We start from the raw sequence: 19,808 nt of genomic DNA on the forward strand, positions 1-19,808 counted from the left end.
AAAAAAGTTGGCCCCCAATGGCCCCCCGTTGAAAAGGACTTAACGACGTTATACTTTTTTCCGAATTTCAAACTAACTTTTTAGGGCTATTAATCGTAAGGAAGATACGAGCCGAATGATATAAAACTTAGCTCCAAACAATGATCTAAACGACTTGATTTTGGTTAATTGTAAGTTCAAACACCCGAATTGAAGCATTGCTTCGTCATTTTGAAGCACTGTTTCAAACTAAGTTTTACACTAATCGACTCATATCCTCCTAACGATCAAAAGCCCTAAAACATTGGTTTGAAATTCAGAAAAAACTAAAACGCCGTTAAGTCATATTTAACAAGGGACCATTGAGGGCCAACTTTTTTTAATTTGGGACCGTCACTGGCGATAAAATGAATAGGGATTATTATCGGCCAATACCATTCAATAGCGATTATTAAAATCCAATATTCCATTCATCTTTGAGTGAATCAATGATTAGGCTCATTCAGCCATTAAACATGACGACGAGGATGAAGACTGTTGACGCAGACGAAGACCAGTTCAACTAGAACATAACAGACCCATTTCATGACGTTTTGTGCAGCCGATACAAAGAAGGGAAATCAACATGTTCATTAAAAGGTGACGAGTGATCTAGATGGAAAAACGATCACTAGTTCCAACGAATATATTTTACTTCCTTTTGAAGCAAGAGTTTGAAACTTCATTCCATAACCATTGATACAAATTATATTTTTTTTAATGACACCTAAACCACACCCATTCAAATCAACCTAATACCTCGTTGTGAAGATCAAACCCTCGATAGTGGCGAGGTGGCATGAGCTTTAGACACTCGTTTGAATTCTTTTAACAATTTGAATGCCGGAAAAATGCATTTGTTGCTTTCAAATTTTCAAATCCAAGTTTAGCCATCCCATTCCCAACCCATCTCAAAACACTATGAACCAAGGAGGGGAAAAAAAACTAACTAAATTCTACATTAAACATATTCCATAGATATATACACTCACTTCTGGTGTAGAGATTAATATACCAGTTCCTGAGCAATAGCATCCCCACCTGCCATCTTCCAATCATAACCAACAAAATCAAGCACAACATACCAAAGATCAATTTCATAAAAATAAAAATCAAAAATTAAAAACTGGCATGCTATATCTTTCCTTTCATCTAATACAATCCAAAGCAAGGGGTCACCAACACGAAACGGATTTGTTTAGTTTTTTCCCATATCATACACCTCTCTTTCTTTCTTCTTTCGCTCTGTTCATCTTCTTTGCGACACTTTTGGATATAACTTTACACCACCTTCTAAGGAGACGGTTTCCAGTCAAATGGCATATTATTAAAGCCATTATTAACCGCTCCAAGACCATTAAGTAATTGGCTCCCTAAATCCTGCTGCATCATATTCATCTGCATTGCAACCCTTCCATTCATACTCAAAGAATTATTACTACTATTATGTTGACCCATTGCACCTCGCATACCCATATGACCATTTCCCACAACACCCGAAGAACCATTATTCCCCACCTGAACTAAATCATTAGAACTTTTCATGTCAGTCCCCATTGACCCAACACCACCACCACCGTTGCCGCCATGGGATGACATCATTTCCTGAATAATCTTCTGCACGGAGCTTTGAGAGTCAATGGCATCAGCATCAGTCATGGGAATATTTGGTGATGTGACGGGTAAAGGAGATGGGCTATTTGTATTACTGAGTGGGTTTTGATGTCTAGAATTCATGGAATTCTGGTGAAGTAGACTGGCGATGGTGGTGTTGGAAGAAGTCGGAAGTGAGGAGTTAATGTTATTTACACATGGCAGCGCGCCATTGGTGGATGTGATTTGCATAGCAGAGGTTGGTTGCGGGTGCTTTTGTTGTTCTTCAGGTTGTTGGGATTGATTATGAAAGCTAGATGTTGAAGATGTCCTTCGCGGAAATTTGGCCAAACTCTCTGTCAACGCAATAAGTGAACATAAATAAACAAATAAATTTTTTTTAACAAAAGCAATTAACATAATGGAGAAGCTGCTGAAGTAATAGATTTCTAATTTTACTTGAACCAATTAATATTTGATCCGGTTATAACTGATGTAAAATATGTTTTTTATCATAGAAGTTAATATATCAGGTTGTGCAAATATATTACTATAAATATACAACAAAAAAGAAATCATTTCCGATTTTAGAAGTACGTTATTAAATTCTAATTTCCGCAAAAAATCGAGTATTAACTATCATTAAATCCACCAGAAGTGATTAATATCAATCATGGCATTAAGGAATTCAGAGATAACTAGTTTCTGCTTATTTTAAAAAACTTAAAAGATCATATTGGTCCATTTAATACAAAGCATATGCATCCGTTATCAGCACATTATCTGAAATCTAGTTTTTGTTCTTAGGTTATTAGTCAAGATTTATCAGTAGTCAGTAGATAAACTTGCATAGCATTAATTTGTGGGGCAACGAATACATAAACAGAAACACAAAATTATATTGCTATTTGATTTTTTATAATAGCAAAAGTTAAATGTAATGATATTAGTTATGCAGCTGAGAGAACATATATTTTGTTAACGGAGGACATATAAAAAAATTATAATTTGTTGGTATGTCAGTTGTAACTTGTAACTGAAGGCTTGAAGCATGACATTTAATAAAGAAATTTTTTATAACTTGATGACTTATAAGTATATATACTTAGATATTAATCATGTAATAGCAATTTGGCTACACGTATTAGCTTCTATACTGCATAGAATCTTAATTCCTTTAATTTCTTTCCACCCATTTCAGAAGGCAGAGAAGATACCAAAAACAATGGTTTCTAGATACGGCATACACACTAATAAAAGGTAGGTTTAATTGATATTATTCTATAAATTTACTATAAATCTATCATATATAAAAACTAGGATATATACATGCTATTTAAAGTTTGAACAAAAAAGTTTCAGTTATTAACTAGCATTTTTGTGGAGGTAATCATCACGGTCGGACGACAAGGTACAAATTAACTCTAATTATAATTAAGAGATAAAAATACATCATGCCGGCAATTCTTGATTATTTTTTATCATATATTAATGTGGTTTTTAATAATAAAAAACTATTTTTCTGTTTTAAAAATGCAAAAGAAATATGCAATACGTTACATCATAGTTATTAAAAGCCCTCGCTTCTTGCACCTAGGCGTATTTTCTAGACAAGTCTCAATAAATTAAATGCGCATCTACCTAGGGGAGCCCTTCGTTATTGTCTAGTTTGTTAGGCAGAAAAGGAAAAAAGGATCGATCTTCAAAATTGATTATGAGTCCTATATTAGAAAATTTAACAATTGGGCTTGAAGAATTAAACTGATTTCAACAAACACCGGAGCCTGGAATTAGGGCTGCAGCATCAAGGCCGTGTGATTGTAGAAGAGATTTGCAAAAGGGTGTCATCTGATTCTTCTATATGAGCAAATTAGTAAAGCCAAATATTGGGGTTGTGTGGAACCAAGAAGGCGACAAGAACATGAGAAGATAAAATCCAAGCAAAAGAAACACAAGGAGTGTGACTGAAACTTAGATCTAGGAGAGGTCAAAGTTATTGCATTGCACATTTTGTTATTCAAGTTTTGAAATTAGATTTTAATCTTGACTATTTTAGAACTTTTGTTGCTAGTTAGATGATATCAGATGTTATATAATAGCTTTGTTTATTTTATTTGAAAAATAGTATTCTTTTTCCTATACATAGTATAATATTATTAACTATTTATTTAAGTATCTTTTTAATTACTCAGGCCCTCACTTTTTTCTGAGACTTGCACTACTTGCCTTGAGTACGCTTAGTGCATTTGATAACTATGCTTTATGTATACCTAAAATCATGTTTTGTTTAGTCTTATAATGTTCTAAATACAAAAGTTTGCTTCCATTGCATTTTATATAACTTTTTAATAAAGTGAATTTCACATACAATACAAATCCACATTTTGTTTATTAAAGTTTAAATATCAATATAGTAATTTACATTATATTAGTTATTTGTTAAAACTATATGTATTTTTATAATATATGCACAATTGTTGTACGTTATTAACTTATTAAAGTTTATATCTATATTATAAAATAGACCATTGTAAAATAGACCTTTTAACTTAGTTACTAATGTTTTAGTGTCTAATATTATAATACATTATTTTTATTTTTTTTGTTTCTTATTTTGTAATATAAAGGTATAAACTATGAATTTAACTTGTGGTGAATCAAGAAGAGAATAAGTAACCTAAAGCAAATATAAATATTTCATTGGACTTTATAAAGGCTTACATGCGCAAAGAACATACATATATACAAGCACACGGCAAATATTTAACATATTACCATCTTTAAAGTTTAAACTACAACTTTATGTCCTGTATTATGAGATTGTGTGTGTAAATATGGTGCATTAGTGCATATGCGTGGTTGATTTATCCTATGAAAAATGAAATATTAATAAAATAAAAAAATAGAAACATATTTCTAAATATCCTGATCAAGATAGATTTCTATACCTAAACGAACAAAATATGATGCCTACAAAATATTCATAATCGTGTGAATCAAATCTAGATCATAATATTCATAATCGCGTGAATCAAATCTAGATCATAATTTATTCTTTAACAAAACTGTTTTCAGTTTGTATTTTCCTTCTTTTGTACCTAAGACCTATCCGTTAATATCTCACACAATGATTGTTCAAAGAATGTAACATAGATTACTAGTGCCATATACATGCTTCATAGTGCCAACATATAGACTTCTAGAATAAACCAAGTGAATACTAGCACTCTGTAACATGGTATTTAAAAGAAAACAAAGTTCAAAACACTTACCCATGGGCCCCGTCCTAGTTTCTCGGCTGAAATCAATCAAATCCTTCATGCTATTGACCACTTCTGATATCTAGTTCCAAGCAAATAGGAAACTTAAAACATGTGTGAGCAAAATAGAATTAAGCGTGTAAACTGATAAGTAATTACTAAAGAAGATTACCTGAAGACACCGGACATATCTCTTTGTGTATCCTAAATCATTAACTAACGGCACTTCCAATGCTTTTGTCAACTGACGAGCTGAAGCAACAAACCTGAAACATTAATTAAGATTTGTATAAGCATGTGCTAAAAGCATAACAGATCGCCCCCTGACACAATGATTAATTAGAATATATTATACTGTCCCCATTAATTCATAGGAATCATAGTTATTAGACTCAACTAACAAACTAAGCAACTCGGTGGAGATTATGATGATATATTAACACCAATTCTGCACCCACTTATAAGGTCTTAAATGACTATGCTTTTGCTTTCTGCCTTTAAAATTACATTTCAAGCCTAAACAGAAATATTTGGCAACTTAATGGGAAAACAATATTGGTTTATAAAACTAAATTTTGTATATGAAGCTATAAAATACAAGCTATTTGATGCTTTCATTGTTTAAAACATTGATTTAGAAAGAGAGGAAAACATATGTTGACTGTTTGCCTTTAACGAGGTTTAGCTTCATAGCAAAAGAAGAAAAAACACAATGTCTCATTTTGATTCTTATGTATTCCGTGTTATGTGTCTTAAGACAAAGTTTTCCAAATACGTTACAATTATTCTGCATTTAGAGACAACTGAAATAGCATTAGTAAACGTGTTGCATTAAAACCTACATGTTACAATTGTTCTGCAATTCTGGTTGGGATACACTTGATGAAGCATTTTGAGTTGAAGCCTGGTATTTCTGAGCTGCATTAGCTAGTTGACTAACCTGTAAAAGAAAACCAGCATCCTGGTTACACTAAAAGTCTAAGACCATCAAAACACCTTTTGCTTTTCCTATATTGAACTTTATACATATAAAGCATTTGAATATTATTACAAAATTATATCTTTACAATAACACTATTAACTTATTTTGATACAAAAAAGATAATAAAACAGTTATTATTGACAATAACCTGGGGTATGAGCAATCTCCTAGGAATAAGCTCTTCATGACGCCGAGCACAGAATTCCCACGAGCATATCTGTGAAAAAGGATTTGGTAAATACATGCATACAAAAACTAATATTTCAACCTTTTAGGACCACATGAAATGGAAACAGACCTTCAAATCTGCAGAGAAGACTATTCGCAGTTGACCATCACGAACAACCCTAAGTTGTTCAAAAACACTTTCTTGTATGGCTTTTGCATAGTCAAGCACTATTTGACCAGATGAATTCTGATACTCTCTCGGCATATCAACATATAAAAGCTCCTCCAAAGTACCACTTTCGTACTTTATTTTGAATAGCCTTGGTAGAACTTCTGCAGTCGCCTCTGATGTCACATTTACATACATATATTATGTCAGAACACAAACAAACGCCTCAAAAAAAAAACTTGAAAAAAGACTAAGTCATTTTTTGAATGAAATTATTGGTCTGCAAAAAAGAAAAGACATACCAAAGCCACGGCCTGGCTTCTTATTGCATATCTCACAGTGCCATACATCCTGCACAAACATAGCAGTAAGCCAGTAATACATAACCTCCATTAACAAGCAACAATGAAACCACTGTTTCTCCAAAACAAAAGATTGTTAAAGTAGGGGTGTGCATGAAACCCAAATCCAACCCGTAACAAAAGAAAGAACCCAAACAAAAACCAACGATTTGGTTTCATGTTTTCATAAAAACCAAATTTTTGGTTCAGTTTCGATTTTGCATGTAATTAAAACCAAAAGAATTGAACCAAACCAAGTTTATAAATTTTCATTTTAGATTTTGAATTAAGTCATTTATAACAATTTAATAAATGGTGTAACCCAAATGTATAATGATCAGTAAACATTAATTAACAAAAAGATTTATCCCCTAATTCATAATGTTGCGCCATTTTTCCAGCCAAAATTCAATCTCAATTGTTAAAACAAAACCGAATCCAAGCCAAAATAGAACAGTTCAACTCAAAATCGACCCATGCACACCTCTAGTAAAAAGTTAGCAAGTCTGCCTTAGTTGCATAATATCTCACCTGAGGAAAAACTCCAGTAGTATGGCGTCCATTACCGTACAAAGAAACACACCATTTTTTCCTGGCATTAGGAGCAAAGTACTCGGCCACAAATTTTCTCCAAAACTCAATGTTGTTGTCCTGCAAAACATATAAAATCATATAATGTGTTGTTGCTGATAAATATAATGTGTCAATAGACAGAGACTTTGTGCAAATCTTACTTCAGGCCTATGTTGTTGCTGATACATATAATGTGTAAGCCGTCTTGCACACATCCCCGGTTCATGCACAGGCTTTGCAGGAGATCTCGTTGCTTGTTGGAACTGTGGCTGAAGTGAAGAACGTTGCTGAGGAATATTTTTCAACAGTTGCTGTTGCTGCTGCTGCTGCTGTTGTTGCTGATGTTGTAACTGTAAGAATCTCTGTTGATGCAGAAGATTAATTTGTGCAGCAGAAGATTGAGGAGATTGTCTGGACATTTGAAGCAACTGTTGTTGCTGCTGCTGTTGTTGCAGAAATAATGATTGATCAGAATGTTGTGGCTCCATTTTTACAGTTGGAAAGTTTCTAATGGTCTGCTGAACCGCTTGTGGTTCCATTTTCACCTGACCAAGGTTTCTCAAAGCTTGCATCTGTTGAGAATTTGACTCGTTTGTCACTGCCTGTTGCTCCATTTTCACTTGGCTAGTTTGATACTGCTGCTGCTGCTGAATGTTATTATTAGTGACAGAATACTGCTGACTCTGCTGCAAGTTTGGTGATGAGTTTGAAAAATGTTGACCCGGGGCATTTGAGTTAACCATATTTGACGGACCAAGAGAAGACGAAGGAGCGTTAAACCCCATCCCATTTCCTATGCTGGATAACGGATCAGAATCAGGCCCGTTATCAATCATACCCCTTATAGAACTCCCAGAATTCGTCCCGCCATTACCATAAGACTGATGAAGAAGTGAAGACACATTTCCAAGCACGTTCATGTTATTAAACTGAGTTCGTGGTGACACGAGAGACGGAAAGCCAGATTGATTCCCCCCTTGATCACCCAATAAACCCGAGTTTGACCTTAACATGGAAGACGGAACAGACTGTGCACCGTTAAGTGAAGTCGGTGGCCCCGGTGGCACCATCTTCCCAAAAATGTAACCAGAATAATATTAACTTCTCTAAATTACAAGTACAACCTAGAACGACATAAACTAACAAAAAAAAACGTCCCAAAAGATCTACAACACTAAAACTGTGTGACACAGGAGTAGTCCAGTATCACTTAAACCAGCTGGAAAGTACCGATATCCATCCACTTCATTCATTAATCAATATCTGCATAGTTTATCATCACTCTTATAAATTAGTTAACCTAAATACATTTTTTTTTCAAAAACATAATAAGCATTAAATAATAATAATAATATCTCACCTTCAACAACACAAACTAGAAGCTAACTCCTCCAATGCCGATGTTCGAATCCTGAAAGCAGAAAATGAAAACCTAGGTTATAAAACAAACGATTTAAAGGTAGAATTCAGTTATGACAAATCAAATGCAGCTAAAGTAATGAATCACGGTGTTGATAGAGCTAGGGTTACAAAGAATAAACAGCACGATAAATAGTGAATCAGAACAAGACGTCAACTGAATAACTAACGAATCAACAGTGAACGCACCAGAGGAATAAACTGAATTGAATGGTGATGCAAATCGCTGTGCAGAAGAAGACAGTTGTGGAGTTGTTATTGCACATACATGTATAATAATATGTAAGAAGAATCGAGTGTATGTATGTGAAGTATTGTATTAGGGTTCAATCTGACTGTAAGTTTAGAGAGAGAAAGAGGAGACCTTGCGGACGTCAAAGTAGAATTGTATCGGATTGAATTTTCTTCATTCTCTTTCTCTCTCTTCAATGGAAGCAAGTCAAATCCACTTCTTCATATCATATCATATATGATATATGTATGTATGTATGTATGTTATGTGTGTATGAATGTATCTATGGGAATGTGAATTTTTAATATCTATCATCATAATTGCATCATCCACCTTTTTAGATTTTTTTTCTAAACACAAACGGGTGTCTTTAAACTCAACTAATACAAGCGTCAAATGTTTTTTTGCCATCGATCGAAATATTTTTTAAGACGGCCATGCTTCAGTGAAAATTTACAACATCTTAATGTAGTTATGCTAATGACTTTTAGATGTTGACTACTTTCTCATAACAAATTCCCTGTGTGACTAAATTATATTTTAGACCATGAGGTATATAACAATAAATATCATTTTTTATACTTAAACTAAAAAGTAACAAAAATATTTTTTATATACAAAATAACCAACGTTTATAATACTAGCATAAATTCTAAAGAGTTTCTCAACATAAATGAGTAATGAGTATGAGAGTTTAAAGTATTGGACAGATACAAATGTTACTTTTATCTATCTCTATGAGCTCATCTTCTCTTTTTAAGAAGAAAACCCAAAAAAAAACTTTCATGTACCAGTAAAACGAACGCCAAGACAAGAACTATGTTATGTTATTATAAGTCATGTGTATTACTTGGTTTCAAGTGTATGTGTGTTTATTATTTATTGAGCCTTGGGTGGTGGTGCCCTTTAAGCGTATGTTTGGACCCTTTTTTTACATGAGGGGATTAATGTGGTTTTCTAGCCGTTTTTGTGTTTAGATAACTTGTAATGGCATGAGTGTTTAAAGCTGATTATAAATATGTGTTTTAAAATAGTAGCTTAGAACTGACAGCGTAACTCTACTTATTTAAGCGTGTCTCGTCTAGCAAGGGTAAGGGACATGACCAATGACATGAGTTCGGTTATGGCATCGGATGAAAACTTTGCTTACGATTACATCGAGCTATATGAATTATGTTTTGTTTATAAATTGGTTTGATTTGGAATCTTTGTTATGTATAAGATTTTTATGCCTTTTAAGAATTATGTTGTGCATGCGTTAATGAGCTAAGGGTTTTTTTTTTCGTTTTTTCCTTTTTCTAATTCCAATAAGTACCAGACTTCTAATTCGAATAATACCAGACCTAAAATTTGAGGGTGACGTTTTCTATTTGTTTTTTTATGACTTAATATTTATACACTATGTGGTTGAACCCCTAACCTCCTATTGAACATCCTAACCACCTTAATTTAGAAATATTAACATATATTGTCGTAAATGAATAGGGAAGGCGCTACATATTACTAGCACTCGTTTTCTTTTCAATCTTAAAATTAAGCGAATATGTCTGGTAAAAACTCCACTAGTTATTGATACTTGGTATGGTACGAGTGTCAAACCGGAGGCAAACCATAATATCATGAGTAGTATCCCCAAGTGGATAATTTAGTAACTGTGGATACATGTATGTCATCTCAAAATTCACCAACAAAAATAATGACAAAAAAGGAAAAAAAACGCTAGCAACCTACAGTTGTGTAGGTTGAAACCTCTGTACGAGTTGTGTCCAACAGCAAAATCATCTGTGCTTTTTTTTCCTGTCTAATTTTTACGATTGAATTAAATCAGGTTGAAAATGTGACATGTATTAGAATCTAAAACACGTTATTAAATAGTATAAATGTGTATAACAAAATACTACAAAGGGAATAGTGTTCCCGTCTTCATACGTATACTTTAATAGGAGGGTGAACTTGTTTTACAAAGGGACGAACAAAGACATAGACATGCTGCTAGATTAGACGTGAAAAAAATATACATGCAACAAAAGTTTTGAGTTTTGGGATCGGTACGATACCGGTATTTCCTGAATTTTTACCTTCAATACCGTTGTTGTCCCGGTACCGTACCGAACAGAATATTTCGGTACCGATATCGGTACCAAGAATTTATGATTTTCGGGATCAGTATTTTCGATACGCTACCAAACTCATTCCTATGCAACATAAGTTTGAGACATGTATTATAATGATTAATGATATTCTTTTCAGCACCGAAAAGTGTGAACCTTTGAGTTTATGAGTTACCGTTACATCAAGATATGAGTTAACATATTGTAATCTAATTGATGCAAAAAAAGATAGAAGAGGCGACTCGATGGAAGTTCTTTCCTTGGCAAACAACAAAAACAAGACTACCACCAAATTGAAAGGGTGATGCTAAAAAGACACCGTACACCGGTGTGTGTGTCTATCAGATCATACATGTCTTATGATTATCACATCATGCGTGTCATATGATAATATATGAAAGGCATCATGTCAGCTCAAAATGCACATCATCAGGTTGTATCATAACACAAAATAGTGATAAAACTTGACTTTTTAATAGTCACATAAATTATTTCTATGGTAGCCAGTAGCCACACATCATGTATGATTTGACCAACACCATCTCTTGCTGCCATGTTTGCATGCCATACAAGTCGTATGACTGCAAAAAGTATCAGTAAAAGTGTGAGTAGTTGTAAATGTCAATTTATATAAATGATATTAGCCAGAATAATGCTTTATATGTCATGTATATTGGGTAACCTTGCTTCTATTATATGTACCTCTAATCAGCGTTAAAAACTCGATCTCACTAATCATCGCTACCAATCTTCTTACTTAAGAAATAAAACATTTTAACGCTTTTTTATTTTGTTAATACAAACCAAGTAAAGCTAAAACATGGGTTCAGAAAAGTCTCCAAAATCACTTGTTTCCTCTAAAAGATGATGCATCTATCTTCTATAACAAAATCACAAATCCATAAAAAGCAATTAATTTACAAACACAGAGTCGACCACTTATGACAAATGCGATGCTAGCTTGGCTAAAATCACCATATCCAGAATCTTAACATCAAGAGTATCATCCACCTTAACGATCCCATCAGTTCCATCAACACCAATCAGTTTTCCGGTTGCGCCACGCTGCCCACCACCCATTATCTTAATTTTGTCCGACTTCCTCGGCACCACCACCTCTATCTCACTCGGGCTGGCTGTGATAATCTCACCATTCCCACTTGCACCAAGACCTATTCGGCACGCCCCGTCCTAAAACCACAACAAAATTTATTTTCTTTCTTATTTGTTAACTTTTTATAAAATAAAAACAAGCATTTAATAATTGTAGAAGACAAAAAGTACATACCAGAAGCACTTCGCGGATGACACCAAGGACAGGTTCTTCACCTGATCTACACACGTTTACCAATATGTCCGGAAGGAACCACGGTCCATCACTATCACCACCTACTACAGGTGACATCATATCCAGCCCACCGGCACCAGGAGTCATAGGTTGGCCACCAGGGGTACCAGGTAAAAACGCCGAGCTTGGCGTCATAGGAGGCTGCCCGCCAGGTGTCGAAGGCAAGTACGGGCTCGGAGCGTTACCTAACAGAAGTATTGTTATAACACTTTATTCGAAAAACAATAAAGGAAAAGTATTATTAGTTTACCATAAGTAGGGGTGGTATCGCGTGGTGTGCCAGCATCACTGTAACTCCCACCAGGAGTGTTGGCCCATCCTGAACCAGGAGTCGGAGCTTCATATGCTCGTGAACGAGGACTCTTCGGCTGCATTATACAATTTACGTTAATTAACTATATAAGTATTTGCTAATCATGTAGCAACTTTGATGCATCCTAACCTGATACTGAGGACTGCTTCCCCAAGAACCAGGGTTTCCATCTTCCCATGAATCCCTAACATCAAAATATTATTACATCAATAAAAGGATAACAAATTGTAAGTATTAATCAATCTTAGCAGAAAATGGCAAACCTTGGAGGACTCATGGGTGCATATGGGTTCCAAGCTCTGTCACGCATAGGCGTCCTCATGCCATCATGTATAGGTGTTGCTGAAGAAGAAACATTCAGACACATTATATAAAAAAGAACTAAAAAAAATTAAGTTGTAACGGTTTCATATATAGAACATTAAGATATGACGAAACTAACCACCAGCATCTCTCATAGGCGTCTGGTATGGATGAAGTGGGGTCCGTGAAGGATGCATAGGTGTCTCACTACCAGAGCCATACCTACTATTTGTGTCACTGGTAAAACATAAAACAATTAGATAAGATATTAGATATTTTCCTTATGTAATTAACCAAAAAGAAAGTAGCTGAAAATAATACCGATACGGAGTCGTAACATTCACACTATCAGCGATATGAGTGCGGTCAACTGAAATAGAGTGCAAGTAAAGAGTTAAAAGTACATAACAGTAGTGTGTGTTGATTTAATTCGATTAAATCGGTCTTGTGCATGTAATTAACCGAGTGAACTGCAGAACATGACAGAAGCAGGGAAACTTGCCTGTAACAACTTTCATTTGAGACTCCAATTCAACACGAATTGATGTTCCATGAACATCAACAACACGCCCCTTGTATCCTTTGAAGGGACCCACACGAATCTTTATGCATTTTCCAACTAAAGCATCTTTCCCTCCTCTTCCACCTCTACCGTGTCTCCCTCCAGCTACATTAAAATAACAAATGCTGATTGAAAGGTCAAAACGTTGTCAAAAGAAAATATGAAATTTGCAATAATAACATACGCAGTGGTGGCCCCCCTCTACCAGGAGAATTAGGAATACGAGTGGGGGTCCTAAACTGATTAATTCTTGATGCCAATGGATTGCCCTATGCAAAATGACAAAAAAAATTGTCATTTTGTATAATCAGAAAACAGATTTATATAATCAGAAAAGACATACATTTCTATCACCATTTGCACGAGAACCACCAACCAACACACATGATTGAGATTTAGCACAGATGAACCCTGCATGCTCCAGGTGGTGACGATCATATATGAACAGAACTCCTCTATTAATATGTTCAACAGGACCTTGCCGCCCCTGTGCAGTAATTAAAAGAATTTCTTGATCAATAATATGTGTGTGTGTGTATATAGAGAGAGAAACTCACTTTGCATGGGCCATCAAGAACTTTAACCACGTCTTTCACTGATATGGTGTTCTTATAACGATCCTGAGCAGATATTTTCCTATCAATTTTGTATTTAATGTCTCTTAACCTAACAAGTGCAACCTCTGCTTTATCTGCAACACCCTTTAGAACCTGTTGAGAAATAGTGAGATAAATAATCACAGTTTTAGGCTTTTAAAACAGGTTGGGTAACGGGTCAACACATTTGACCAGTTTTCTTTAAAACTAATATTTTATTCAAAACTTAATAGATTGAGAACCTGAAAAGCTTCACTGTCTACGCGTATGATTACACCAAAGTTGGAATTACTGCAAAAATATATAAAAAAACATACAGAATACTGAGATTAGCATAGCATAGCAAATAAATGAAAATAATTGGATGAGTAATGCTTACTCCAGTTGGACAAGATCATGGAGCTCAAAATCCCCAATTTTGGTAATGCCAGATGTCACTTCAGAACTCTCAACAACATTGTCAGAGAAAACACGTAGCTGATATAGCATGCAGTGTCTCAGTAGCCAACAAACAAACATTAACTAAAGAAATTGGAAAGTGTGATATCACTTACAACTTCCTTAGTGGCATCCGACACTAGGTTAACCAGATGTCCTTCAACTGTCAAAACCATTCCAGTCACACCTTCTTGTGCACCAGATACAACTTTTACATGATTTCCAGGCTCAAAGTACTTGCACAGCTCTTTTTCACTCACAGCAAGAGTCGTCTGCGAACCACAAACAATAATAACAATAATATAATGTAATTAAAAGATTAATTTTATATATATCCCTACAAACTTGAAAATCTCCATTAAAACATGTATTACATATATGGAGATCCATTGTAAACGATTTCACTTACTAGAAGTCCTTCTGCATTAGGTTTAATATGAACAGTCCCTTCTTCAACTTTCTCGACCCATCCCTTCAAGTTTTTAAGGTCACCCTTAATAACAATAACTCTATCACCCTTCATAAAATGCCCTTTCTTTCTGTTAGCAAAGAGGGTCGACAAACTAGCAACATCACCTTCCCCATTCTCGTTAGGTTGGCGAAACTTTTCAAGTTCATCAAAACTTGGCTGTATGTTTATAGTGCTTATTGACTTCATGGATACAGATTTATATAAAAACCCGTCCTTAAACTTCATGCCATTTATATTTTCATAGTAAACACCTGACATTGGATCTCGCCTACGCTCAACAGGGATATGCATTTCTCTGTAAACAGAAATAAAAGACATTAATACAGCAACGAGAGATGAAAGATGTTGTGAAAGCAAAAGTGATATTTAAACGCACCTCGCTTCATCAATATTCATAAAGCGTGGAGGCGGTGTGAATGCTTTCTTCTTCTGAACCTCCCTACCTTCCTGAAATAAGATGCAGCTAAAAAGATTAATAATATTATTAAAGCTCAAATAATAAAGCTAAATATGGTTTTAGTCCTGTGGTTTGACCCAAATGACCTCTTTAGTCCATTAGCTTAAATTTGACTTTTTTAGTAACAGTTCCATTTTCGTATTAATGTAAATCCAGCCCACTAACCTCATCCAAATTTCTGTTAAAATTTTATTAAAAGATCACAATACACTTTGATTATTTGCATTACTTAGTCAAAGTAACAAAATCTCTAAGACCCACTTTATGATACATTTTGACTGACATTTATTCATTAAAATATTTATTTATTTATTCATTCTATTTGGAGGTTAACTTTCTGGATATTTGGAAGGAGAAAAAGAAGCTAAAAGAATAAACAAAGACTTCCTTTGCTAATGACACCAGGTTGGTCTTTTTGAATTACTAATCGTTAGTTCTTTTTTCAGATGTTTATGAGAAAATCAAGTCGGTACGATTGATTACAGACAAACCGGTATTAGCTTTTGAAAAATGAAGGACAATTAAGTTAAAAAAACATTTATTTATAAAATTGCTTGAATATGTTATAATTTTATTTTGCTTTGTTTGGCTATGGAATGTTGTTTTTTCTTCCTGCAGAATCTTTACAAAAAAAATCATCATTTTGGTCTTATTCCGATAACTCGGTACTGAGTTAATAGAAAATTAGATGGGATTAGGGGACAGGACATTAATTGATACAACAATGAAACAGTTGGACTATAAAACCAATTAACGCAAATAGACTAAAAGGGTTATTTGGGTATGACCATGGGGACTAAAATCACTTTTTTTTAACTCTAATTATATTACCTGTGACAATCGTATTCGACATCTACAAAAAAAAATCACAACTTAGAATAAAAACTAGTTAGACATACCAATTTGTTTGCTAATGCTTGTAAGTCGATCCTTGGGATCAATTTAACTGTCACTCTTTGCTTCACATTATCCACATCCACAACCTACAAGAAAAGAAACTTTGACTTAAATATGCTGACTTTGTAATTGTGAAAGTATTATGGTTTTTTACCTTTGCTAGGTCCCCTTTGTATGTTCCAATTTTCATTCTGACCCACGCGCCCCTGGCTATATCAATTGCTTTGCTCTCAACCGATAAAACATCAGTCATTTCCTTTATCGGAACCAGCAAAATACTGCTGCTAGTATATATATTGCGCATACCCTTGCAAGCCTGTAAACTCCCAAATATACAAAACAATCACATTAAATTCCTTCTTAATACAGCTAGGCGATAGATATTTAACTATTTATATCTATAATGAGTGTTCACAGTAGGTTAAAACTGAGTACTTCATGTGGTTACCAGTGAACCCATTTACCATTTTCAAATTATTCAATGCAATTTCAAGAAACTCCAAAACAAATAACAGAACTACAAACTAGGATTTGATAAAATTAAAAAGAAGGTATTTTGGAACTCCCATCTTTTTCTGTTAAAATTCACAATAGCCCGTAACCAAACCAAAACCATAGTCACATGGATCGCGGTACGGTCCGGTACGCGGTACGGAAACTGGTACGCGGTTCGTGCATTCCAAAATTTCGGTACGAGTAGGGGTAGGTTCATTCGGAACGCCAATTCGGTACGTGGTACGGTGTACCACATAATTAGGTGCATCGTAACATATACAAAACAACTTATATAGATTTTTTGTAATATTTTTTTTTAAGTATAAGTTAACTAAAGTTTAACTTCTATAAACTTTTAACATAAAAATAACATCTATCTATAAAGTTAGCCATAAAGATAAAGGCAAATTTTGATGAAAACTCTACTGTAAGAGTAAAAAATGTAAATTTTAATTATAAAGAAGACTAAACGTGAATAACCCTAATTTCAAAATCCACCATCGTTTTCCTTCTCCTCTTCAGCAGCCTCCGGTCTCCTTCTAAGCCTTCTCAATCAATAAAATACGGCAGTTTAAACGAGAATAATATGAAAATAGTAGGATTCTTTCAACAATCGGGAACGGTCAATTTCACCGTTCCAGATCGCGTTTCAGGTGGCGATCGGTACGACTTTGTACCCGTTTCCGGTACAGGCGATCCGGAACGAAGATCGTGGGGGGTATCACGTTTCCTGTGACTATGACCAAAACTTCTTTTAACTTGATCAGTCTAACTGACATACCTCTTTCACATGGGCTTCTTTATCTGCTTCAATGTAAATATAGTTCTTCAAATGGTCAAGAGCAATGGCCGATCTAATCTGCAACTCACTACCTCTATCAATGCACTTCTGCATTAAGCAAACAGCTACCTCTCGCTCATGCCCAATCTAGCACACAACAAAAAAAGAGTTAATATTAGTGAACAAGTTCGAGAAAATAAAAGTACAAGCGGGCATGATGAGCAGGTTGTGTAACAAGATTGAGTTAAAACAAGTCAGTTATAGTAACAGTTGATTATTTTTAGCTTCGTTAAAAAACAACATTTAACGGGGGTGGAAAAGGTATAATTCATACCGCACATTTGACCATCCACAACTTTGGATCACGAACAGATGGCAAAAGAGCTTGTTGTTCCACCTCAGTGGCATCATCATCATCATACTCTGCACGATTCCTAGCAAATCTCTCCTGGATTCTTCTCTCAAGAGCTTCAACATCTTCTTCCTGATCATCACGTGAGAGCAAAGGGCGACGATGCATCCTTCTTGCATCCTCTTCATCTTGTGGCTCCACTCTATCATGAACTATAAAGTCTGTACATTCATCAACAACATGAATAGAAAAAATTGTCAAATGAGTGATGAACTGCAACAAATAAACAAAAAACAGTGTAATATATGAAACTTTCAAGGTCTTCAGCATATAAAACCATTGGCAGGATTCAAACAAACACTTGCGTTACTTAAACATGGAAGTGTAAAATATGCTATTAACAACCACAGAAAAACAGAAATTTAAAAACAATATTTCCCATTTTAAGCTAGGTATGAAATAGATGTTTAACCAAAGGACGTATAGTCGATCTATAGAAAGTTTTTAAACTGACAGATATCATTTCAACGAAAGCATGCATTCAGGATAAATGTATATGGTAACTTAAAAGGCGAATAAAGGCAAGACGATAGATGTAAATCTTAAAAATATAATCTAACACGCATCTAATCTGAAAAGATTTAATATTTTTACTGCCTCATACATAAATGACTTAAAACCTCTTATTTCCCTCAACATATACAAACAGATCGAACCAATATATGCTTCAACCTCAATTATTTACTTCCATATCAGTACATATATCACATTATCACCCGCATTTAGGCTTTGTTTACAAACCCAATAGGCATAAACTAATTATTTACTCCCAATTCACCAACATTTATGCCTGTACACAATTCTTAACACACACAGCAATGAATCTATACACTTCAAGCTTCAAACACAAAACTATTTATTTCAAAAGTCCCAAATACTCTCTAAATCAACAAATCTATCCTTGCAACTCCAATTCATCCAACATAAAAACATTCATTTTGTATAACCTAACCTTAATTAACATAATAAGCGTCATTACTAAACTTCAAATCTTATCAATTAAACAAACAAATAATCAAATAAAACAGATTATTTACTTCCATATCAGCATATCACAAACCCTAACTAACTACATCCAGCATCTATACACTTCTACCTCAACCCTTTACCCCTAATTCACCATCATTAATCCCTGTATACACAATCCTTAAAACATAAAACTTCGAAACGATAAATCTACACCTTTAAAGCTTCAAGCAAATCTATCCCTGCTAAGCATCATTTTATATACACCTAATCTCAATTAACATAATAAGCATCATTATTAACCAAATAAAACAAAACAAAACAAAACCCTAACCGTCTTCGGCATCGTCTTCCTCCTCTTCCTCAGCATCCGAGTCCACGTCGGCCTCCAGCTCAAAAAAGCTCGCACCGGACGGCCTCCTGAACGCCTTAGCACCTCTCCTCCGTCCACCACCGCCACCGTAATCTTCATCATCCTCATCATACTCCTCTTCTTCCTCATCCTCATCTTCCTCAGCAGCATCATCAATATAATCAGATCTACTTCTCTTCCGATCAGCGCCTCTTCCACCACCACCGCCGCCGTATTCCTCGTCATCGCCGTCGTCATCAATGGCGTCATCGTTATCCTCGTCTTCTGTATCTTCTTCGTACTCGTCTCGCCGCCGCGACATGGCTGTAATTGAGCTTAGGGTTTGTGGTTTGGAGTGAATGAATTGAGATGGAATTTATAGGATTTGGAGTTTGAGAGTGTGAAACCCTAAATACAGAGTTTTGGGAGTTTGGATTGATGAGTGTGTGTCTGTGTGTTGAAAGAGAACCGACGTTTTATGGTGTTCGGTTTTTATCATTTATGGTAATATTGATACAAACTATCCTTTGTTTTTTTTCCTCATTTCATT

General features: G+C 34.8%; 2 protein-coding genes across 2 annotated transcripts; both read right to left on the reverse strand.

Moving 5' to 3' along the window:
* Positions 1 to 1,131: 1,131 nt before the first annotated feature.
* LOC143587074 (transcriptional corepressor SEUSS-like) lies at positions 1,132 to 8,595 on the reverse strand. Its single transcript, XM_077068462.1, has 10 exons — positions 8,465 to 8,595; positions 7,266 to 8,367; positions 7,063 to 7,182; positions 6,493 to 6,541; positions 6,152 to 6,366; positions 6,002 to 6,070; positions 5,714 to 5,811; positions 5,044 to 5,137; positions 4,884 to 4,953; positions 1,132 to 1,967 (listed from the first exon to the last, which is right to left on the reverse strand). The coding sequence occupies exons 2-10, from the start codon at positions 8,172 to 8,174 to the stop codon at positions 1,312 to 1,314; spliced, it is 2,280 nt and encodes a 759-aa protein (XP_076924577.1). The 5' UTR covers positions 8,175 to 8,367; positions 8,465 to 8,595; the 3' UTR covers positions 1,132 to 1,311.
* Positions 8,596 to 11,614: 3,019 nt separating this feature from the next.
* On the reverse strand, positions 11,615 to 19,679 carry LOC143587075 (putative transcription elongation factor SPT5 homolog 1). The gene is made up of 21 exons (XM_077068464.1): positions 19,241 to 19,679; positions 17,863 to 18,101; positions 17,529 to 17,675; positions 16,407 to 16,568; positions 16,255 to 16,338; positions 15,275 to 15,345; positions 14,836 to 15,193; positions 14,543 to 14,698; positions 14,368 to 14,465; positions 14,231 to 14,279; positions 13,950 to 14,102; positions 13,736 to 13,879; positions 13,577 to 13,661; positions 13,333 to 13,497; positions 13,152 to 13,200; positions 12,970 to 13,067; positions 12,791 to 12,869; positions 12,657 to 12,711; positions 12,465 to 12,582; positions 12,155 to 12,399; positions 11,615 to 12,057 (listed from the first exon to the last, which is right to left on the reverse strand). The coding sequence occupies exons 1-21, from the start codon at positions 19,578 to 19,580 to the stop codon at positions 11,806 to 11,808; spliced, it is 3,147 nt and encodes a 1,048-aa protein (XP_076924579.1). The 5' UTR covers positions 19,581 to 19,679; the 3' UTR covers positions 11,615 to 11,805.
* Between the last annotated feature and the right edge of the window lie 129 nt (positions 19,680 to 19,808).

Source organism: Bidens hawaiensis, unplaced genomic scaffold (assembly GCF_021521415.1).
Source record: "Bidens hawaiensis isolate Kalapana, Puna unplaced genomic scaffold, B.hawaiensis_p1.1 tig00035120_1, whole genome shotgun sequence".
Lineage (NCBI taxonomy): Eukaryota > Viridiplantae > Streptophyta > Magnoliopsida > Asterales > Asteraceae > Bidens > Bidens hawaiensis.